Source organism: Taeniopygia guttata, chromosome 17 (assembly GCF_048771995.1).
Source record: "Taeniopygia guttata chromosome 17, bTaeGut7.mat, whole genome shotgun sequence".
Lineage (NCBI taxonomy): Eukaryota > Metazoa > Chordata > Aves > Passeriformes > Estrildidae > Taeniopygia > Taeniopygia guttata.
In genome coordinates this window covers 2,453,162-2,476,627 of record NC_133042.1, presented here as the reverse complement: position 1 = coordinate 2,476,627, position 23,466 = coordinate 2,453,162, and the positions used below count along the sequence as shown (strand labels likewise).

Sequence of the window (23,466 nt, the reverse complement as noted above, 5' to 3'; positions counted from 1 at the left end):
GACACTGCCAGGGGAATCTGGTAACCTCATTTAGAAAATCCTCTCTAAAGACTGAATGGATCCAGTTGCTCATAAACCAGAAAAAACCTCTTCTTTCCCACCTGGGAGGAGAAGGGAAAGGCACATGAGTCCCTGGGGGCTTAGCCCTGTTGGAGTTTCCGGGGTAATTCCCACAACTCTGCAAAGGTTTTGATGCTGGAAATGTGTCAGAGCCCAGCCTGATCCAATTCCCTGGCTGGGCCATCTTGTGGGAGCTGGAAGGAGAGGACACGTCCATTAACTGAGCAGGGAAGGGCAACACTGTGGATGCTCCATGACTGTGAAATAGCTCCAAAATTGAGGATTTTAGCAGCATGTGGGCTTGGTGTTGAGAAGTAGAAACCTTCCTGAAGGAGAAGACACCAATCTGGGAGCAACCAGAAGCTCCCTTACCCTGTTTGAGCTGTCTGTGCTTTCTCCCAGGAAACGTGGCCAAAGTGGACCTGGGAAAGCTTCAGTCTGCTTATGGCTGACTTGCAAATGTTTTCACAAATTTTCAAACCATGGCAAAAGTTTGGTTGCCCTTGGCAAGAAAACACATCTCACGGCAGAGGGAGTGGGGACAAGCCCCCTGTGCCTTCCCACAGCACTCAGAGAGGGTGAGCTGAGTACCTTCAGCCTGGCTGCACCGAAAACAAAATCCAAACCCTACAACATAGGATCCACCAGCAGATAAATGAACACCATTTGTATGGGGAGGAAAACCTGGGGGGTTGTGCATTATTTTGCACCAAGGAAGTTAAATTAAAATGCATTTTGTTAGAAACTGTCACATGGTCTTCACCACCACCTGTAAAGGAATGTGGGGAGTTCTGAGCATACACAAAACAGATCTAGAGGCAAATTCCTGGGACTGAGGAAAAAAGTTATGGTCAAGTTCAAATTTATCACATTCTGATATATCATCAGCTACAACATGCACTGGGAGAGGAGAGGAGCAATTTATACATTGGGTAATATCAGACTGTCAGGGATTGAGACAGACATTGGCTGCCCTTATGGAAAAATCCTTCAGAATTTAATGACGAGTCCAGCCACTTGTGAGATATAAAAGGGCTTGTTAGCAGGGAGACAGCAGCCCTTGTAGGGCTGGCCAGAAATCCTATGGGAAAGCTGCTTGTTTATTCATTGCCCCACAGAGCTTTTGTGACAGGAACACTCCCCCAGTCCAGACTCTTCACCTCTTCCCTTCCCTGTGTCCCTGTCACTTGCCTTCACCCTCACCCAGCCCCGTGACCCAGACTGGGCAGGAACCCCGAGGGCCAGACACATGCCCTGCAAAAAACCTCCCGTTATGTTAAAACATGAACACAGCAGAATCCCTTTGGTCTTTTCCCTCTCTAAATTCAGCAGGATTTTTCCATGAATGGGCAGAAAAGGCCTGGGGATAGAGTTGTTTGCTGCAGGAGAGAGGGAGCTGCTTCCTGGCAGAGTCACGAGCACTGTGCTTCTCATCAGAGCCTTCCCTCTTTGGGGCAGACAGCTGTGCTCAGCTCCATGGAAAAGCAGAGCTCATGGAACAGGTCAGCCAAGGCCATCATGACTCCCAGAGGCAGCTCCAGGGAATAAGACTGGTAGGGAGAAGGTTCAGTGTCTTGACAGGGCACAGCTTTGTTTATAAATGAAATAAATTGAGCAAACTGTACTTACCGCAATCTCTGTTACTAAAATATCAGTAATACTTCCCAACACTGTTACAAAATCAAAGACATTCCAGGCATCTCGGAAATAATTCTGCCAAATGAGAACACAAGGGGAATAGAAGAATCCAGGGGTTATTTTCTTGTTGGCAGCACAGGTCAGGGGTTTTTGTTTGCTTGGTTTTAAACTCACGTCACGAAACGCGAGCATTTCGTCGAGAGAGGAAAGAGGTGGAAGGGAACGGGGAAGGCACCTACCAGCACACCAAAGGCAATGATCTTCAGCACACATTCCATGGAAAACATGGATGTAAACACAATATTCAGGCATTTCAGCATTTCTTCATATGCTTCTGGAGCATCATAGAACTAAAATGGGATGAAAGAAAGGCTGTTACTGGAAGATCATTGATTCCTGCTCATTTTTGTCAGGATTCTGGTTCACTTTAAGTGGGATTTGGGGTTACAACACAATTATTCCTGTCTCTCTTGCTCCATCCCATACTGAGGGGGCCACCTGGAATATCCCCAGCAGTGGATAGTTGCTGAGGGACACCTCCCTGTAAGTACAGCGTGGACCAGGAGGGAGGAAGGGCATTTTCTAACCTAGAGGACAAGTGCAGAACTGTTTCTTCCACCAAGAATATGGGGACCCCTTGACTGCAAAGACAGGCAAGAGATAGGAGGGGACATATCCACCTGTGTCTCTTCCCCCACTCTGGATCACATCCCAGGAGCCCGATGCTGTTCCAAAGTTGAGTAATTTCACAGAATCATGGAGTAGTTTGGGTTGGAAGGGATCTTAAACATCATCCAGTGCCACCTCTGACATGGCAGGGACACCTCCCACTGTCCCAGGCTGTTCCCAGCCCTGTCCAGCCTGGCCTTGGGCACTGCCAGGGATCCAGGGGCAGCCACAGCTGCTCTGGGCACCCTGTGCCAGGGCCTGCCCACCCTCCCAGGGAACAATTCCCAATATCCCATTTAGACCTGCTGTGTTTCAGTTTGAATTTCCATGGTCTCACTGGACTTTGAGCAGCCCCAAGACCCTGCTCTGCAGGAGAAAGCTCAGGCTGGGCTGGAGATCAGGACCTGCAGATCCCAGCTCCCATCCCATGTTCACACACCAAAGGGGCTGAGCCCAACCACCACTCTGCAGGGAATCCCACTGGTGGGGTCTCATCCCAGCTAATCCACCTCCCTCGGGGGCCAAAGGAATCCCACCAGGCACATGGGGAGTGCTGGCTGCTCTTCCGAGCCCCCCCAGCTCTCAGGGTGAGAGTCTCTCCAGCCAACAGCCCAAAATTCCAAGATTCAGGGAGATCCCACTCACCTTCATCATGAGGACGATGGTGTTGAGAGCAATCATGACCATGATAAAATACTCAAAGGGAGGGGACACCACGAATTTCCACATCTTGTACTGGAAGGATTGCTTGTTCTGAGGCATGTAGCGGGTCAGGGGCTTGGCACTTATGGCAAAGTCTATGCAGGCCCTCTACAAAACAAAAAGGGGATGAAAAGATGCCACAAAAAGGGCTGGAAGTCTTTATCCATCAGGATGTGGTTGGGAGAGCGAGCAGAGCATTTACACCAAGTGAGTACTGACTGCTCCAGTAATATGCAGCACAGGATCCCCAAATCCTGATCAATTTTCCTGGAATATTTCCCCTATAACATTCCTATGCCCCTTGCAGTCCTACCACATTCTATTAGAGCCCAGCTCCTGCTAGGTCTTGATCCCTTCTCACTTTTAAAACACTTCCAATTCCTCCTGATGGGTGATTGCAGGAACCAGGGGATTGGTAAAGATGTTGTTTGTGGTTTATAAAAAATATTGTGGAACTTAGATGTGTCCTCATACACAGCAATACCTGAACAGCTCAGAATTTTTCATAAAATGAGAAATGAATTTACCAATAAACAATCCACCAAAAGCATTTGAGGCAACTCTCAGAAATCCCCTTCACTGGCTATTTCTGTTCACTTTATTATGAATATAAAACTATGATAAAAATTGCTTTCTACAAGAGGTTTTGATACTGGAGCGTTTTCTCATCTTGATTTGACTAACAATTGCAAGTCTGAAATCACTTTCTGCTCAGTTGGAAAATAACATGGGTAAAGCTCTCTAAATATTCTGCTTTATTTTGGACTTTTTGTTCATTTAGACAAACAAGGAACTATTTAAAAATCACTTAAAATTTCATCTCTTTTCATCAAAAATCAGGTTCCAGTTTCAAAATATATGAAAAGAGATGGTTCTTCCCAAAAGAGGTCATTGAGGTTGTGGGACCCTGGAGGAAGGATGCTGCAGATGCTAAAAATCTGCATGGATTGAGAAGGAAACTGGATACACCCATGGCAGGAAGATACACAGATGCCAGTAACTAAAGAAAAAACAGCTCAGGAGGTCCCTGAGTGGAAAACAATGGTATTTTTGGGGGCTTTAAAGAAAAGCCTCACGGCTTCTTCTGCCCTGGTCTTACACACTTGTCAAGGCATCTCCTTTTGGCTGCTGCCAGGAGGAAAAATCCCAGCCAGGCACAAAACCAGCCTGGTGAGAGGAGTTTTCCTCTGGGCAGCCACAGCAGTTCAACCTCAGTTTGGCTTCTGAGGTCTGGCCTCAAGGTTTGCCTCCTTCTACTCCTCCACACTTGAGCAAACATAAGATCATGGAATGGTTTGGGCTGGAGAGGACCTTAAAGCCCATCCAGTGCCACCCCTGCCATGGCAGGGACACCTCCCACTGTTCCAGGCTGCTCCAAGCCCCAGTGTCCAAACTGGCCTTGGGCACTGCCAGGGATGGGAAGCTTCTGTAGGTAGTCTGTACCAGGGCCTCACCAGGTGTGCCAAGGCCTCACCATCCTCACTTTGGTGTGATCCAGGGGGATGTGTGACAGTGGTTCCCAACAGGAAGTATTTGGGGGCTCTCCCCGGAATTTTTATGCGAAAGCTGAAACAGCCACTCATTTTTGTGGTCTCTACACCACACACCCTCCAATAACCACTGCTTTCCAGTCCCCCCAGCACAGGGGGAACCGGGAGTGGCCTTCCACCAGTATCCAGGTGCTCTGAGCCCCTGGAACACCAACTCTGGAGTCAGAAGAGGTGGGTACCTCGTTTTTCTCAAGGCTGCACTCTGACATCACTTTATCTCCTTGCTCCTGGAAGGTGATGATGATTAACGCCACAAAGATGTTGACAAAGAAAAAAGGGAAGACAACAAAATAGACCACGTAAAAGATGGACATTTCCATCCGGTAGCCAGGGCTGGGCCCCTGTTCCTCGTAGGTGGCATCCACCGAGTGCTTCAGCACACTGCAAGCAAATGCAAAGAGAGAGGAAAGGTCAACACAATCCCTGGGAAGCACCAAGGACCCTCTGAGAATCACTCCCTCACGTGCAGGGTTTTCCACATGTGCTCAGGAAAAGCTTGCTCCCATCCACGAGGCTAGGAAGAAGTTTTCCTAGAGGATATTTTTAGGGAAACCCTTTGTTGTCACCATTCTGCAGAATGGTGGAGATTTGCTGTGCCCAGATCCACTGATCCCCCCATATCTCCCAAAGGGGAGAGGATCCAGCTGGATCTGGCTTCTCTTCTCTGGTCAACAGGGATGGAGTAAGAGTGGGGAAAGAGAGGTGTTGATGACATCCAAGTAGGGGAACACAGTGAGGGACTGGAAAAGGGAGCTGATGCTGTTTTAGTCTTTATTTTATGAAAGAGTCAAACGTGAAGGCAGAGAAGCCCTGGCCACACACTGCACTCCACGCGTGCCAAAATAAAGTCATGTGCTGAACAGGAAATGTCATTTGGGGCCTGTCATGCCCAGCAGACTTTCAGCAGAGCTCACAACACTTTTCCTCCTGCGTTTTCTACCATTTCCATTATCAGTTTTATCCCTGAGAAAGGTGTGTGAGTCCAAAAGCCTGAAGCAAGAACTGAAAACTTTCTCAGCATCCCTGTGCAAGATCGGGAGAGTACCAAGGAAAACGCAGAGCTCTGCCTGCTGGTTCACACAATAATCACACAAAACTTAGCTGATAAAAGACTTTTCTCATTTCCCAGGTCACCTGCTGTCCCTCAGAGCTTTGGGGACCTGCTTTACCTGCACCATCAGCCCCTGCCAGTGCCGTTTACTCACGTTGGCCACCCTTCCCCTGTGGACACGGTGAAGAGCGTAAGCAGAGCCCAGAGCACGTTGTCGTAGTGGAACTCGTATTTTTTCCATTCCCTGGGCTGTGCCTCCACCTCATTTTTTTCATAATCGAGGTACTGACCCCTAGGAAAAAGAGATTTGGAGCCAATGAGAGAATTAAAGCAGATTAGGCATTTTTTAGCACTCAGGAGTATTGGAAAGCCTCAGCAGCACAGTCCGGACTGTGCTGTGGGTTAAAGACAAAGGGACTCCCTCAAAGTCCATGACAGAAATAAAGGCCAATTTTTGAGCCAGTTCTAGCCATGGGAACTGGACCTGAGGTCTGAAAATGAAAGATTTTAATCAGGGGATTCATTCATTCATTAGGCAAAGCCAGCCATTAACACCATGCCTGCCCCTCAATTGTCTGACCCCACAGAAAAGTTCTGCCTAATGGGGAAACATCTCTGCCTCCTTCTGCAGGGTTGGACTAATTCCTAAATGTGTCCCACTTTGAGGGGCCTGGCATGTAGAAAACCCTCTCCAGCCCACCCTACTCTGTAATTTTTCATTCCTTTCCATTATTTAGCTGCGTTTTTCCAAGGAAGAACTGCAGTGACAGCCCCTAGGACCCCAACAGGGACGAGCCCTGCAGGTGCCAGGCAGCAGGAGAGGGACGGGCAGAACAGGGCAGTGCTGAGGAGGTGCTTTGGGTGCCAAGAAAAAAGCTAATGAGATGCACAACACACCTTGCCAGCCTGCTGGGAAGGACAAAGCATGACAGGGCTTTTAAGATATTCTCATCTTGTCCCTCTCCTTGCTAATTAGTATCTCTTTAACGTCCCACGCTCCTGATTATTTATTCAGTGTGTTTTTCTAATTGATAAGAGCTCTAAGAATGGAGGCAACAGGTGGAAAGAGGAGTCACACTATCACAATCCCTTCTCAAACATCACACTCAGCTTCCCATGAAAGAAGCTGCCTCCCCTGTATCCTGAAGATCAGAGCCAGGAATTACACAGCTGTTAAAGAAAAAGAAGGAAAAATTCATCTCCAGGGTACCTGAGCTGAATTATTGCTCTTATTTACAGGAGACTCTTCCCATTCAGCAAATCCCTGCCTTTGGGCCAGCCTGGGGAGCTGGAGGAAGCTGCTCCCTGCCACATCCCCTGTTCCCAGCTGTACCTGCAGTCCTTCTCCAGCTCCTTGGACTCGTCTGTGCAGTAGAAGAAGCGGCCCTTGAAGAGCTGCACAGCGATGACGGCAAAGATGAACATGAAGAGCATGTAAACAATGAGGATGTTGAGGACGTTCTTCAGGGAGTTCACCACACAGTCAAAGACAGCCTGGGGGTGCAGGGGGACAAGGTCAAGGGGTGGGAAGAAAGGAAAAGTTAATGCAAAATCTTGGCACCACTATTTAACTCGGGGAATCACAGAAGCATTTGGGCTGGAAGGGACCTTGAAGATCATCTCATTCCCACCTTCCATTGTCCCAGGCTGATCCAAGCCCCATCCAGCCTGGCCTTGGACACTTCCAGGGATCCAGGGGCAGCCACAGCTTCTCTGGACACCCTGTGCCAGGGCCTCACCTCCCTCACAGGGAACAATTCCTTCCCAATATCCCTCCTTCCCAATAGCCCACCTAAATCTCTCTCATCTGGGACTCATTACCCATCCCACCACCCATGGATGCTTCAGTGGATTTTCGCTCCCCAAGCACTTCCCAAAGCTGTGAGAAATAACTCCAGCTTCCTTCATCTCCTGCTTTATCCACAACTTCGGCTGTGCCACTGAATTTTCTGATGTTGCTCATAACATTTATAAAGACAATCACAGCTTGTCAAGACAATATTAGTCCTGAGCAAACATTTCATTATTAAATGAAAATTGCACTTATTTTGATTTTAATTCCAGTGGCTGCACAAAAACTGTTGGAATAATAAGGAAAAAATACCAGAAACAAAACAACCAAATGCTTTGAATAAATATTTTTCTAAAGAGCTGTCTGTCAAAATGAGGTGTGACTAAGTGTAGTCAGCATGTGCATTCCCAAACTCCCTGCAAAGAACTCCTCAAATCCATTTCCCACTGGGAATGAGGCCCTGATTCATTACAAGTAATTTGCAGTTTCATTTTAGTCAGAAGTTTGTCATAAAACCAGAAATTGAGCAGTCCCTGCCCAAGCACATGGTTTGTACAATCCTGCTTCTGTTCCTCTGAATGTAAATGAATCCTTCACAGAATTACTCCTGATGCAACTGCCTTAGGTTGTAAATGCGAGAGTGGCTGGAGGTGTGTATTGTACTGTTATCTTCTGTTAATGGGTCAGCCTTTAAAACCAGGCGGGGCAGTTTTCTTTATCTCTTCCAGCACCCATCCTCCCTCCAGGAGGGAGGGGAGGGGAGGAATCTGCTGTTCACGGCCATTGAGTGTCCCTGAATGGCTGAGAAAATTCCATCATCCATGGGGAGAGGCCCTGCCCAGGGGAGGAGCCGAGCATTCCTACCTGGATACAATCTGACCTGGGAACAGCACAGCAGCCTTTGCCCCCTGCATTCCCAGAGGAGCAGCTTTCTTCCCACTGCATTCCCAGAGGAGCAGCTTTCTTCCCCCCTGCATCCCCAGAGGAGCAGCTTTCTTCCCACTGCATTCCCAGAGGAGCAGCTTTCTTCCCACTGCATTCCCAGAGGAGCAGCTTTCTTCCCACTGCATTCCCAGAGGAGCAGCTTTCTTCCCACTGCATTCCCAGAGGAGCCCAGGCCCATCTCCCCCAGCCCTGGAGCTCCAGAGGAAAACTCCCCCCTTGTGCAGGATCCTGCTCCAGCAGAAGCACAGCTGGCACTGCAGGAGGGCTGACCCACAGGGTGTCAGGGCCTGTTCTGGCTCTGGTGGTGTTGTTTTGTATTACTGCATTTTAAATTTTCCTATTAAAGAACTGCTATTCTTATTCCTATATCTTTACCTGAGAGCCTATTAATTTCAAAATGATAATAATTGCGAGGGAGGGGGTTTACATTTTTCATTTCAAGAGAGGCTCCTGCCTTCCTTAGCAGATACTTGGCTTTTCAAACCAAGACAGCAACCCAGGAATCCTGATGGAAATCCCTCTGATCAGCCCAGACATCCTGATGGAAATCCTTCTGATCAGCCCAGAAATCCTGATGGAAATCCCTCTGATCGACCCAGAAATCCTGATGGAAATCCCTCTGATCAGGGATCAGAGATCCCCCAGAAATCCTACATAAAATTTCTACATGATTCAACGTTAATGTTCCTTTTTAGACTAATTTAGTGAGCATAAAACTAAAATTATTTAAGCATGAATAGTAGGCTCAGACAAAAGCAAATCTACAGAACAGCTGACCCTTATTTTGATGTGAAAACAGGAATTGTCAAACACATTTTCACCCTTCCAAAATATTGGTTTTTTTCCCCAGCTCTCACAGAAAACAGCCCACAAATGGTATCGAAGAGTCCCTAAACCTCAGAAATTACTGAGTTTTGTTAACTCCTTCCATTCTCTCTCTGCAGGGCCTGGCTGTACCTCAGACTGTTGGTGCTAGATGAGTAATCACAGGCAATTAAATTTATTTTAGTTTTTAGATCCGTGCTCTAGGGATAAATCCCCGAACTATGGATTCTTTAATAGAAAGATGAATAAATTAAAGCTTTTTCCATAGCAATGACAAATATCTTTGGACAGCCTGTGGAAAACCTTGCAATATTCATGTTAAATTCTCTCGGGAAAGCCAAACCCTTCCAACCCCATTTTCTCCTTTATCGCATCGAAGACCATCCCACTTATGAACTATAATTTAATTTAATTGTGGGGTTTTTTTTCTATTTGTAGAGGTTTTATTTTCAGGTATAAATAAAAAAAATCTTTTTATTTTTTAAATTTCCTTTCAGGACAAGAATCCCCAACATTATCCACGATGTTTGCAGAAGCACCCAAGTGTTTGACATTTGCTCAACACCTGCCCAGCTGTTTGTGCTCTTCTGACAAAAAGATTCATTGCGATGAAATAAAAACAACAGAAACAACTTGGATTAAGTGGAGTCCACCAGCTTCCACTCAGATCAGCCAGAGAAGGAAAAATTTGGGTTATTTTCTAACCTTTAGTTTTGGCAGACGTTTAATGGTCTTCAGAGGCCTGAGCACGCGCAGGACTCGCAGGGACTTGATGGTGTTGATGTCCTTGCCTTTGGTTCCTCTGCAAGGGAGAAAAAGGCACAAGAACAACAGAGGGAATCGTTTGCTCCCCAGGCCACTCACTGGGATATTTGTGGGTATCCAGGGTGGCTTTGGTGGTGGAACTGGTTGGGTTTGGGGATGTTTTGACAGGTTTTGTGTCCATCCTCACCAGGGCTGCAGGCAGGATGACCCAACCTCACCTGGGATGTCTCCAGCAGCACAGAGGAGAAGGCTGGGGCAGAACAGGGTCCTGGCAGGGCTCAGCCACACGGGCTGGCCAGGCTTTGTCACCTCTCAGCCACTTACCAGGACGTGGGGCCCTTCCTGCCCTCACTCCACACCTGGACAACGCTCCCAGCCAGGGCAGCAGCACTGGGACAGGAGGCTCAGCTCCTCCATCCCATTCCCAGCAGGAGAAGGGACAAAGCCACACGAGGCTCTTCCCTCCCAGCTGGATGAGGCAGGGATTGTTTCTGGATGAGGCAGGGGGTATTTCTCCGTGCACTTCTCTGGCAGGAACATTGTGCCAAGAGGGTTTGGGAGCTTTCCTGGCGAGGGACAGAGCTCTCCTGGGGGTCAGAGCCTGTTCCCTCATCCCTGAGTCTCCCATGGAGGACATGCCACCAATCCCATGCAGGAACATGTAATATGGCAATATATTACATGCCTGGAACAGTGCTGGGGCAGCTCCCCACTCAGGCATGCAGGTGCTGTCAGTCACATTTGGGGTTTAGGTTTTGTTAAAACCGAGTGCAAGGTCGAGAACATTCCTCTTGTTAACATCAAGAGGGATTTGAGGGGAAGGATAGAGTTCCTTTCCTCGTGCACTTCCAAAATAAAGAAACACAAGAAGACAACAGGTACATCTTCTTCCAACCCCACGGCAAAACAACGACATTCCCTTCGTTTCATATGGAGTGGAAAATGGGATGGAAATCTGGAACAGAGTTTTATTCATGGCTGGAGATTTGGGTCTGGGACTGCGCTGAGGGAACACAGGTGGGAATGAAGAACGTGTGGGACAGATGCTGACACACCTATTCTGTGCTCTCCAGGCTGCTGAACATTCCTCTTCTCCCAAGAGGGAAATAATGGAAGTACGAGAGGCCCACGGAGGTTTGGGAAGGACTGCAAAGCTTCCCCCACTGCCCTACATCCTGTGCTGAGGAAGGAGCACCAGGAGTGGAGGAAGCCACCCAGTTTGTGGCTGGCTGAGCCTGGAAAGGGTCTTTTTGGAAATCCATCCATTTCCAAGGGGTGAAGAATTCACTCCTAACCCCCTACTACTCAACAGTAATCTGGACCAGAACCTCCAACCCAAACCCACCCCCCTGCCTCAGCTCCAGTCCCTTTGTCCCATTACCAGGCATTGCAGTTGTTTGGAAATGCAGTAAGAGGGAGACACAGGAATTTTTGGAGGGCTGTGGGTTGAGGAGAAATTTCCTTTCCACAAGATTTAGTCGAAGTCGGGGAGAGGGGGAACAGGATGGACAGGTCCCTATCTTCTCCCTCTCTCATCCTTCAGGGCTGTTTCAGGACCATTTTAATCCATCCCAGCTGGACCCTGATCATTGACATGGCTCTAAACCCAGGCATTGGATTTACTCCCAGATCAATAGCACCAATTTAAAGCCACAAAACAACTATTAAATATTTTTAAAATAATATTTGATTCTCATTAGAGATCTTTGATCTGCTCTAGATGAAACAGGCACTGCCAGCAGAGCTTTTTCTGCCTTTCTTGTCAGGTTTTAGCAGGGTTGAAGGTCTGGCCTAGGCTTGGCTTTGCAGATTTGCTTTCAGCTCACTGTCCCTGCCATGGTCACCTTGGTGTCACCAGAGCCACCAGCTGACCTGCAGCTCCCCACTGTGACTCTCAGCAGTACCCTGGCTGCAGAACAATTTGTTCAGCCTCTCCAGGAGGATGGGAATGGCAGCAGGGATGCAAAAGAGGAAATGGGTCATGGCCAAGGAGATGCCACAGCAGATGCCACCTGTCCCCAGGGCTGGGGCCACCCCATGCCCATCCCCTGGGCTCTGCACCTCTCCCCTCTCCCAGGCCAATCCTGCACTGCTCCTGGGGAAAGCCAGGGAAGGTGGGAGCTGGGGAGGGCAGGGCTGAGGCAGGAGCGAAGGGCAGACCCTTCAGGGTGGCATTTGGGGCAGCAGGACAGGGAAGGGGTGGGACAGGCGGACACCGAGCCCAGAGCTCTGCTCCATCCCCGCCACAGCCACGCTTCTGCTGTGCACATCACACCCCCAGCCCAGCAAAGCTCAGCTCTGCTCTCCTGGGCTCACTCAGAACCCCAGAATGGTTTGGTTCCTTTCTTTTGGTGCTTTCTCCTGACTGCTGGAGACCCAAATGGACCACGCTGCTCTTGTGCCAATTAACAACTGCACTAACGAGGCCTCGTGCAAACACAGAGAAGTTTTCCCTGCTCTGCTCTCCCAGGGCGGGCTCCATGCCTGAAGCAAGAGTTTCTGTGGGTTTAATATTTCCAGGAAGGTTAAAGAGACGTGGGGCAGAGCAAATCCTGGCTCCTGCTTTTCCCTGGAACGGGAGAGGTGCGGATGAGTGAGCTCAGAGGTGGAGGGCAGACAGCTCCAGTCACACGGAATTCCTTCTGCCTCAGCAGAGGACACTAAGAAGGGCTGACTGATTTTTTTCCATTCAGGCACTTAAGCAAATAAAGAGCGTGAGCCAATTAAATCTTAATGGGATTTATGCTCTGAGCCATATAGAGAATCCTGAGGAAAAAAAAAATTCCCATTTCTTGTCACAGTAAGGTCCCTACTATAGGAAAAGCTTTTCCTGGTGCTCTGACCCAAGGTGATGCAAATTGAATTTTAATTAAAAGGATCCTCTGCAACTCTTCTGTCAAATAAAACCCTCAGGGCTGGGTTTGGGTGTTTTTAAAAACCCTCTCTGCCAATATTGGGGTTTTTTCCCTGCTTCCATACAAAGCCAGATGTCTCAGAAAATAAAAGGTCCAGATGGAGCTGGGATTTAGTCAAAAGGTGTATCCAAGCACACATCTGACCTGAATATTCCTCACAACAAAAATAAATTGCCATGGAAGAACAAGGTTTTAATTGACTGCAGAATAACAACTGCAACATTCAGGAGAGCTGAATCTTGAATAAGAGCTAAAGAAAAGTATAGGATAAAGGCAGGAAAAAAAATAATAAAGAAAAAAAGATAATACCACAAAAAAAATTGCATTAAATCAATTTTGGGTGCATTAGGCCAGTGCTGTTTTGTTGTTGTTTTCTGTGTCAGTTTGCTGCCTATTTATTTAAAACATTAAAAATATTTTAAAACAGCTTTGCAGAACCTTTTCTCCCTTTAATAAATAAAGGAACCTTTAAAAATTTAGTGGTTCTTTCAAATGGAAGCTGCTTGTTCCTGTTGCTGCTGCCAGCAGCTCTGATTTCAGGTGACATGCACCTCTCAGAGTCAGGGCATCAAAAATTCAGGGTGAGGTGGAGTCTCTGCCTTCTGTGACTGCCTGGAATCCTCCTGGCAGAGTGAATTCTTCCCTGGAAGAGTAAATGAGGTCACCCCACTCTGCCCACGCACAAAGCCATCCTTTTCCTGCTCTAAATCCTCTGCTTTCCTAGAGAGAAGAAAGAACCAAGTGCCAAATTTCCTGGATCCCATCAAAGGCTTTACTTGGCATCCTTCTTTCTGTGGAGGATCCCCCTGGAGCTCCTGGAATGTGGGGACAGAGGACACAGCTCTGCCTCCCACCCTGCCGCTGCACTGACAGCAAAACCACCCCTTGCACAGGGTTAAATACAATTTTTGGAACCTCCTTCTTCACAAATCACCCCAGCAAAAAGCTCCCTGAGCTCTGCTCTCATGGCAGAGACTTTCCCCAGGATCAGAGCTGGGATCCTGGCTGGCTCACATTGCCCACACTGCACTAAATCAGTCCTGGAGCTTCCAGCTTGGCTGTTTGGAGGTGAAATCCTCCAAAAGAGACTCAAACTGCTTCTTTAAACCTGGTTATTAAGATTTCCATGAATTGTACCTCAGCCCTCAGTGCCCACTGAGGCAGCCTGTCAAATCTTTCTGGTACAGATATATCTCCATGTGGTTTTTTTGACTCTCTGGCTTGGATTTCTAGTCTGCTGCTATCTGTGCTGAAGGAAAATCAGGATGGATGAGGAAAAATAATACATTTCACTGAAAAATGAGCAGTAAAGGGACAGAGGGGTCAATGGGATGGGTGGAACATGGCTGGGTTGTCTCCACAGTGGCAAAGTGTGTGGACACAGGTTGGACAGGCAAAACAGAGCAGCAAGAGACAGGAAGAACATATTACCCCATGAAACTCCTAGAGAGAGATTCCAGCGAGGAGAAGACAAAGAAAGAGCAGAGTCAATGACAAACAGAAACATCAGAGAGATCCCCCAGCCCCTGGCCCACTCCCACCAGCCCCACAGGATAAACCAGCGGGGAAGGGAGGGCTCTGCACAGAAATCCCACATTCCCGGCTGGATCAGCCCTTCCACGGGAAAAACACCTCCACATCTCTCCCACTTCACATGGGATAACCTCAACTATTTTTTTTTTTTTCCAAGAGCATCTCAAAATTCTGGGCATCTCTGTTCCAAATTTTTCCAGGCCAAATCTTTGCTGCCCTCCCTCAGCTGTTCCTCCCAAGTACATTTTGCACCTGGGGCTGAGAGATTTTGGTAAGTTGATAAGTTTCCATGTTTTTTATGTTTGCTTCTGTTTCCCTAAGGACTCAAATGTGTCTGAGTGTTTGTGGCATGTTTATCTCCAGAAAAAGAAAGGGATTTCTCTTTGAAATGCTTTCCTAAATGGAAGACATTAGTTTATTATTATCAGCATCATATTATTGTTCCCAGCATATCTCCAGGGGTGTTGTTAGAAATTTATTTTTTATTTTTCTAACCACAGAGCTGCTTCTAAAGAGCTGCAGGCAGAAAGAAAACCCATAGCTGCTTTGAGAGCTGGATTTTATCAATCTTGTACCAGTGACTGATACCATCTCAAATGCTTAAATTAACACAGGCTGCTGCAATATTCCAGATGGGAGCATTTCAGGGAGCTCTGTTATTCCCAGGTTTTTAGGGATGGGTTAATTCAGCAAGAAGTTGGTTCACATCACCTTCAGTGGACAGCAAGGAGGCCAAAAACATAAATTAAATCCCACCTTGCACGTGGCAGTTGTGAGTTCTTGCAAATAAAGTGGTGACAGCCACATCAAATCCCATTTTTAGTGCCACTGAGGAGGGTGACAGGGCTGTAGGATTCACTGGAAAAATCCAACTGACTGAAAAACAAAGGGACTCCAGGAGCTGCTTTTTGGGATTATCAATATTCAGCTGGCCCTGTGTGTCCATCTGGTTTAACCAAACCAGGAGCTGGGCCTAAGTCATGCCTCTCTACCCTGTCAGGACTCAGAACTGGAACAGGAAAAAGTAATTTCCTAGGAATGACTGATTTTCCTGCTTTTGGGCTCCAGCAGGGAGGCTGCAGGCATTCCCTGGATTGGATGCTGCCTACTGGGAGGGGGATGGGGAGCAGGGCTTACAGAAAGCAGAAAAATCACAGAAGAAATTCCGATTTTCCCGAGTCGCACAAATAAGCTTGTCTGACTTTAATCTGGGAGACAGTAACTAGGCAGGGTTTATGCAGTCCCTGGCTGTAAAACCCTGCTCAAGACTCACTCACAGTGAAAAATAAAAGCAGCTTGGGGCACCTATTATAAAGCACAGGCAGGGGATGTGAAAGTAATTTATTTAAAGGCTGATGAGGTGCTGTTAGATATTCATGGCCCAACATGAGCAATAGAAGAAAACCTGAGCATGAAAAGCCTCGGAAAGATTAAAAATTATTCATTTTAATCCATAACTCGAGCAAGGAAAATCTCCCTCAAAAGAAAATGGTGTTCAAAGTGAAGATGTTTTAAAGGCAGAGCCTGAGGTTTGTTCTCACAGCACAGGGAGCTGGAAGGGCTCCCAAAATGCCCCTTCTCCCGCCAGTCTTGGAAGTTTGAATTACTGATGGAAGAGGGAAATGCTCATGGAAATCCAGACTTTGGGTTGTGTTGGTTCATGTGATTATTTTACTTCTCTACCTCTCTTCAATTCAGAGAAGCTTTGTTGAATTCTAATGTTGTTACATGGCTTTCTTTAGTTACATTTTTTATTAACTCAGTCTGGCTTAAGTAAATTGAATTCTGAAAGATGTTCCACAGATACATTTCATGTGCAGGGAAATAAAACCCCACACATGTCTAGTCAAGCTTAAAAAGCACCTTGGTTTTGGATATTAAATTTTAAGTGAGCAGGACATTCACCAAGATAATTTTGCTTACGACAGAAGAGTCAGCGCCTCAAAAAATCTGATTTTTAATGAGGGACAAAATGTTTAAAGAGCATTCCTTTGAAAACATTATGTTGGGTATGATTTTCTCCAAGACCAGACTAATTTGGTGAAGGATCAGGCACAACCCAGCTTTCAATATCGCCAAAAATCAACTTAAAATATCGATTCTCTCCATCCACTTTTTGGTCAAATTAACTTGGAGGGTTTATTTGTATTTATTTGTATGTATTTATATTTGCATTTGTATTTGTATTTACATTCATATTTGTATTTGTATTTATTTGCATTGGCACTGAAGAAAAGCAGATCTAAACCACAAATCTCACAGCCTCAACAGGAGTTTTGACAGCTCAGGAAACAAAAAATTGATGAGGAACATTTTACCAGAAAAGCAACATTTTGTGCATTTTTTTGTGCAGAGCTAAGGGAGGAGCAGGGATTTGGCTCTGTTAAAAAAAATTTCTGCCACTCTAAAGCAGCCCAGCCACGCTCTGAGGCTCCCTGACAAAGGTGGATGCTTTTCTCATTAGCTGCTAATTCTCTTTAGCAAGTGAAACAATTTCCTCTCCTCTAATCGTGGTGTCACAAACTGGGGAGCTCAGGGCTGCTGAATATTCTCGTAATTACTCGGGGCTAATTTAGCAGAAGATTAAACCGGTCAAATCCCGCTGCCTGTTTCCAGGTGTCTCCCAGTGTTTCTCAGGAAAGGATTTGCAAACAACAATCCGAGTGGAAAATTTCTTTCCATTCTCCAGCTCGGCTCCTGAAGGTTGGAAGAAGCTGCATTGCTCTTTCTCTGGTTGTTTCCAAGGAAAAAGGCTCGGATAAGAAGCTAATCTTAATTTTTAAGGAGTTATTTCTCTGTTTGTTGCTCAAAATCCTCCATGACATAAAAGAAGAAGGTGGGGTATTATTTAAAGACATAAATACAGAGCTGGGTTTGGGGGAGGGAGCACTAAGAGTGAAACTCAGTGGACGTACAGAGAGAGGAGAGAAAAGGAGAGAAATAGCAAAGGTTTGTGAACCAGAATAAATACCAACAACTCTGGAAATAAGGGTTTGCCAAGAATTCACAGAGTTTCAGCTGATTTCTTGAACTGTTTTCTCAAAATGAGAGTGATTCTCACAGTCAGACTGTGAGACTCTGGACTGCCACAAAGTGTTACGGTGAGTTCCTGAAAAGAATTGGCCAGAGCCACAAAAATCTTGGCTTGTGTGTGAATAAGCAGTGAATGGACTCAGCCTAAAGCTGGGAGGATTTTCAGGAGATTTCACAACACAAATTTACTTGGGTTTATTCTTTTTTTCCCCATCCCCTGCCCGCTAGCTACGAGAGGGAAAAGGGCAGGAACAGAACATTTCACTGAGAAATGGAGCCACGAACATCACACAGCCACTGTTCCTGTGCCAGCCTCCTGCCCCCTCTGTCACCTGTTCCCTGGGATTTGGGAGGAGGAGGAACATGAACTTACGAGAAGGCAAAAGCCACCAAGGCCCCACTGACCACAATGAAGTCCAGGATGTTCCACAGGTCACGGAAGTAGGAGCCAGGGTGGAGCAGCAGCCCCAAATCAATCATCTGTAGAGAAAACCCAGAAAAAGGAAGAGTTTTAATAAAACATGGCCCAAATCCACCCTGCCAAGGGGCAGGAGAAGGTCCTGAATCAAAGCACCCTTCGCAAATTGCTGAGATACTCGCCCAAGAGGCTCCTCTCTAACAGGCAGGAAAACTCCCCCAAAAATGAAGCTCAAATCAACAAACCACAACCAAAAGCTGTAGAAATGAGAGCTCTCACTGCTCCCTAGGATTTTTTTCCACACACATGCATTGATCCTGATTTTATTCTGCATCTCTTTTGTATCTTGCTCTGACAGGAAAACCCAACTCCTGCCTTACCCCAACACTGAATCCTGATTTTATTGAATTGTGCTCTCTGGGAAGTAACTGCCCCACAGTCCTGGCAAAACCTGTCACCCTATTGAGTAAAAAGAGAAATTCTCAGTTTTTTGAAACATGACAAACCAAGAATCAGTGGTTATTAAAATTCCTGCTCAGCGCCAAAGGAAAAGGGAAGAATCAGAAGTGTCTCAGCAAGGTCTGTCAGCTCCTGTTTCTTCCCAGTTCTTATCCTCTTACACAGCCACAGCTCCTAAAGATATCCTGATTTTCCTCCATAAAATATGAGTTTGAAGCTAGGAGAGCTTTCCCAACTTCAAGCTCTCCATCCTCCCCACCTCTGTCTTGCTCCAGCTTCTCACAAATAAATCTGAAAGAGGAGGTGAATCTTTTTGCTTGGAAAAGTTCTTACCTTGATCACCATCTCAAAGGTGAAGACTCCTGTAAATATATAATCCAGGTATTTCAGAGCCTAAGTGGGAAGGGGAAATGTGTGTTAGGGAAGGCCACATACTGAAATAACCAGCACATGAGCAAGGAGTAAAATACCTCATCCAGCAATGGTCTGTCTGCTGGGATGGACAAAAATCAGCTGCTGGGAGGGTTTCAGATTATTTAGGCACAAACCTGAATTATCTGATTTAAAGCAGCATTTTCCCAGTCCTTGCCACACTGCACCCAAGGCTGGCTCCAGTGCACCTGCATTTCTGGCAGGTTTACCAAGGCAAAAAGGGGTATTTCAAAATGAAATGTTTGAACATCCTTTCCTAAGGATGTTCAAGATCCTTAGGATTCAGCCTCTCCCAGTGTGGAATGAGGTGCCAGCTTTACAGCTCCTCCACCATCAGCCACACAGCCCCTGATTTCCAAGCTCGCAAGCTCAGATGTGGTTGAAGCAGCAGAAAGGGACAAGAATTGGAGCATTTTGGCAGAAAACAAAGCTAACTGGAGTGTGTTCTCAAAGGCACCTCTAATTCTGCATCGCCAGCACCGTGCGTTACCCTGTGGAGATGGGAATGGCCACGCAGGAGCTGGGAGGAGCAAAGCACCTGAATTCTGGGAATTTTGGGTGGCACTCACGTCGTTCCTGGGAGACTCAGCTTGGACAGGGTCCTCTGCAGCCAGGGCGATGCTGCTGAGGGCGATGACGATCAGGATCACCATCTCGAAGTAGCGCAAGTTGACGATGTAGTGGAAGAGGCGCCGGATCCTGCAGGGACAGGAGCACAGGAGGGGTCACGGGGCTGGAGAGGGGGACAACTGACACAGACTGGCACAAACCCAGCAGGAGCAGCACCTCTGGGATTCCTGCCGTAATCATGGGAAGGAAATTAAAAACCAGGCTTTAAATTCCAGTTTGCAGCGGATCTGTGGTGACAGTTAAATAAGGGAGTTCAACATTGCGCTGATCTCTGCTCCCTCTGCAAAGAAACAACATCCATTTATCTCTTTAGCTATTTATCTCCCTATCTATTTATTTCCCTATCTATTTATCTCCCTATCTATTTATCTCTCTACCCATCTGTCAAAAAGAGCACTGAGCTTTCAAGCATCCACACTCAATTCTACAAATTATGTTTATGGCACTCCCCCGTCCTTCTCCCTCTGAACTGCCAGGTTAACGCCCTGTGAGCTCAAAACAAGGTTTGAAATCCTTTTAGTGTCAACTAATCCCTTTAAAATGCTGAGACTCTCAGCTCAATCTGCCTTTGTGGCTCTGAGTGATCCTCCCACCAATCTCCCTCTGCCTGCACTTTACTCCAACTCACACTTTACAGCACAAATACTTTATAGGAATAGATTTGATTACTTTCACCTAATCTTTTTATTCACAAATTGTGTCCGAGGAAAACGGTAAATGCTCCCATTTCTAAGCAATCCAAAACTCTTCACAAATTGCAGCTAATAATTCCTTCTGACCACAATTCCCAAATCCTTAATTGCACACTGAGCTCTGCATTTGCACCATATTTGTCAGCTGAATAAAGGACTTAGCCTGAGAATCAAATTATAGATTTAACTTGCCAACAACTTTGTTATCTGAGAATGCATTTCTGCTCCTCTATCCCATTTTCTCTAAGCAAATATCTGAACAGCTGGAATTAAAGTCTATTTTTCACATTGACTTACATACTCCTTTTCTTTGGCTTGCTAATGGATTCAGAGTGGAAAAGAGTTACAAACACCAGGGAATCAAATGTGATAGAAAATAACCCGGAGAAAAGTGCTTTTGTGGACCCCTTAACTGTGGTTTTCAGTCTGCCAGGAGAAGATGATCATCTCTGTGCCCCGAGAAGCCACAGAAGTGAAAGGCAACATTTCCAATAACATTTGTAGCCATAATTCCTGCATCAAACTCAATTCATCAAAGCAATAACAAGCCCCTATTTTTAGCCCCTCATCATTCATAACCAGCAGTGAGATGTGGGAGCATTTGTGAACCGCCAGTGGGGCTTGAGAAATCACTTCACAGCCCTGCGTGCTCCAAGAGGGTGGTGGCACTTGGGGACAAAAGGAATTTATTTCTGCTTCCCTGAACTGTTTCCCCCTCTGGCAGCACCCGGGTCATGGATCCCCAGCAGGGCTTGGAAGGGAGATGGCAGCACTGGAGTGGGAAAAGCTTCTGACCCCACAAAGGGCTCTCAGCTCTGCTCCCAGCAGCCAGAACACCTGGGGGGATGCAGCTGGCTCTGCACCTTGCCCAGAGGAGGACAAACAAGCTGCTGACATCCCTGCACTTTGGGCTTTGTCTTGTTATTCCCCCTTGGCTTGCTTGTAACACGTTTTTTCTGCCAGTGAACTTTGTTTTTCCAATGGTCCTTCAGCAGAGATTTTTTTTTCTGGGAGGAAGTGAAAGCTGGAGGAAGCTGAAACAACAAAGCGACTGAAAGAACCCCCAGATGCTGGGCTCTGAGGCTCAGAAGGTCCTAACTGGGATGAGGGGAGAGAAAAGAAGGAGCCATGGGAAACAAGGAAATTTTGCTGCTTCTCTGCCTGCCCAGCCCAGCCCTCAGCTCAGAGCCCTGGGCTCAGCACCTCTCACCCCCCACCCAGCAATGCTGCCTTGGCTGATCTTTCCCAGCGCATTTTTGGTGGTCACTTCACAGCAAAAAGACCAAATATTAGGGAAATATCATTTCCTTATCCATCCAGACAGAGGCCAAACTCCATAAATCCTAATTCGGCATCCCAGGTCATGGTCCCAAGGCTGGCAGAGTTCCAGGAGCGTTTGGACAATCTGGGATGGCCAGGATGGGATTGTTGGGGTGTCTGTGCAGGGCCAGGAGCCAGATCAGTGATCCTGGTGGGTCCCTCCCAGCTCAACCAGGAGATTCTGGGATTCTGGGATGCTGTTCAGCCTGCCCAGGGTCCAGGGGTATCACAGGGGCTTTTTGGATGTAAAATCTGAGAACCCGGAGTTTGTTTTGTTCCAGGACTGCACAGGATGTCACAGCCCCCAGCAGCAGGAGGAGAGCTCATCCTTCTCTTAAATCCAGCTGCCAAAGAAGGGCCTGAGCTCCCCTTTGGTATCTGGGCAGAGAGAAATTCCGAGAAGTACAAGTTCACCTGAGCTAGAGAGAAACCTCTGCTCCGAGGGGATCTCCAGAAGTTCCAAACACCCTCCCTTAAAATGCTCAAACTGACTCAAAGCCCTTCATGCCACAATAATTCCAACCCCTCTCCCCTGCAGCCCTGCACAGGAACAGATTCAGAATTCTCAGGTTTGAGTCCAAAGCTCCCCATGAGGCAGCGCTGCCTGAAGGAAAAGAAATGCCCCAATCCCAGCCTTGGCAAATAAAAAATATCCAGGTTTTCCCAGAAGTTCAAAGTTTGCAGTGATGCAAAGCCATTTTGTGGAAAGAACAGGAATTCCAGCTGAGGATCCTGCAGGAATTTGCAGCTATCCAAACAGTCCTCAACCTTTTACTCCTGATAAGATCTTTTCCGAACAGTACCTGTGCTCCCACTTTTTGGGATCTAAATCAGCAAGGTCTACCCAAAGCATTTTCTTTTCCCTGTGCTGATAATTTATCACCCCAGGAAAACTAACCAATCAACAGCATCCAGCCCACAGAAATAAGCATTTGTTTCATGTCCCAGTGTGTTTTCAGAGATGAAAATCCCACTCATGTTACTGCTTTGAAGCACCTGGAACTTATAATTGGTGTTATAGGAACTTACGGATTTGTGGGGCTGAGGATGAACATGGAACTGTAAGGCAGGATTGGTTTAGGCCCATTTTTTGTCAAGTCATCGACGTCTTTCTTCTCCTCTGGTTTGCTCTCAAACTCCACGTTGTTCACTGGAAATGGGAATTCAGGGAGAACACAAAGGAGAGGGTTAAAAATGAATCCTCGATGGAAAAAGTGCAGCCAGGAGAGCAAAGAGCCTCGGGAAGTGCTGATGAAATGGGATGAACAATCACTGGGTCGTTATTGCTCTGCCCCTCCACTGCACGGAGCAGGGACAGCCAGGAAATTAAACATGAGCTGATTTATCCCAGAGCTGCCAAACTGGGGCTGGAAAACCCATCCCAAAGAGCACAAATTCTTTGGGAGAGGGATCAGCTCAGGATCTTTGAAAGAAAATCAAAAGGAAGTCTGAGCAGCCTCGTAATTCGGTGTTTGCTCCCATGGAGCAGGAACACAACTGGCTTTGGAACACATAAAAGAGCAGATTCGTGGATGAGGTTTAATAATCTGGGGCTGAGACTGCTGAACTTTCCAGAAATAGGAAAAGAGACGTGGAAAGGACTTCTTGGACCTCCGGAACCGTGCCTGCATCGTGCACCTCGGTTTGGTCAGCGTTCCCCACGTGCCAAGGCGAGCAGCTCCATCCTGCAGCAAGTTTTGGGATCTCCTTCTCTGAGATTGTTCCCAACCTCCCTCCCAAAGGTTGGAAATTCTCCAGTTCTCACCCTGACTTTACTTGCAGGGGGTTTATGGGATAATTTACTGAAGATAATTTCCCATCTATGAGATGGGTAACATTTTATGCTGCAAATTCTCTTCGTAGACAAATATAATGGCTCTTACATCAAGTCCCAGAACCTGAAGTCCAACAATCCCACCCTTTGGAATGCATTCAAGTGCAGGGGTGTTATTACTTTTTATTTTATTTTGCAAGAAAATGACATTTCTTTGTGTTTGAGTGACATGTTCAATAAACTCCTTATTGGATCTCCAGTCA

General features: G+C 46.8%; 1 protein-coding gene across 16 annotated transcripts in view; it reads right to left on the bottom strand.

Annotated features, from left to right (window-relative positions):
- Positions 1–23,466, bottom strand: part of CACNA1B (calcium voltage-gated channel subunit alpha1 B) — a 313,183-nt gene that overhangs the window by 52,975 nt on the left and 236,742 nt on the right. For all 16 annotated transcript variants that reach the window (XM_072936724.1, XM_072936713.1, XM_072936715.1 and 13 more), the window contains 11 exons: positions 22,459–22,579; positions 19,357–19,486; positions 18,689–18,748; positions 17,852–17,958; positions 9,938–10,034; positions 7,004–7,164; positions 5,825–5,962; positions 4,799–5,000; positions 3,013–3,177; positions 1,938–2,048; positions 1,690–1,773 (listed from right to left, as the gene is read on the bottom strand). In XM_072936724.1, coding sequence (XP_072792825.1) covers positions 1,690–1,773; positions 1,938–2,048; positions 3,013–3,177; positions 4,799–5,000; positions 5,825–5,962; positions 7,004–7,164; positions 9,938–10,034; positions 17,852–17,958; positions 18,689–18,748; positions 19,357–19,486; positions 22,459–22,579 — 1,376 coding nt within the window. The remainder of the gene's footprint in view (positions 1–1,689; positions 1,774–1,937; positions 2,049–3,012; positions 3,178–4,798; positions 5,001–5,824; positions 5,963–7,003; positions 7,165–9,937; positions 10,035–17,851; positions 17,959–18,688; positions 18,749–19,356; positions 19,487–22,458; positions 22,580–23,466) is intronic.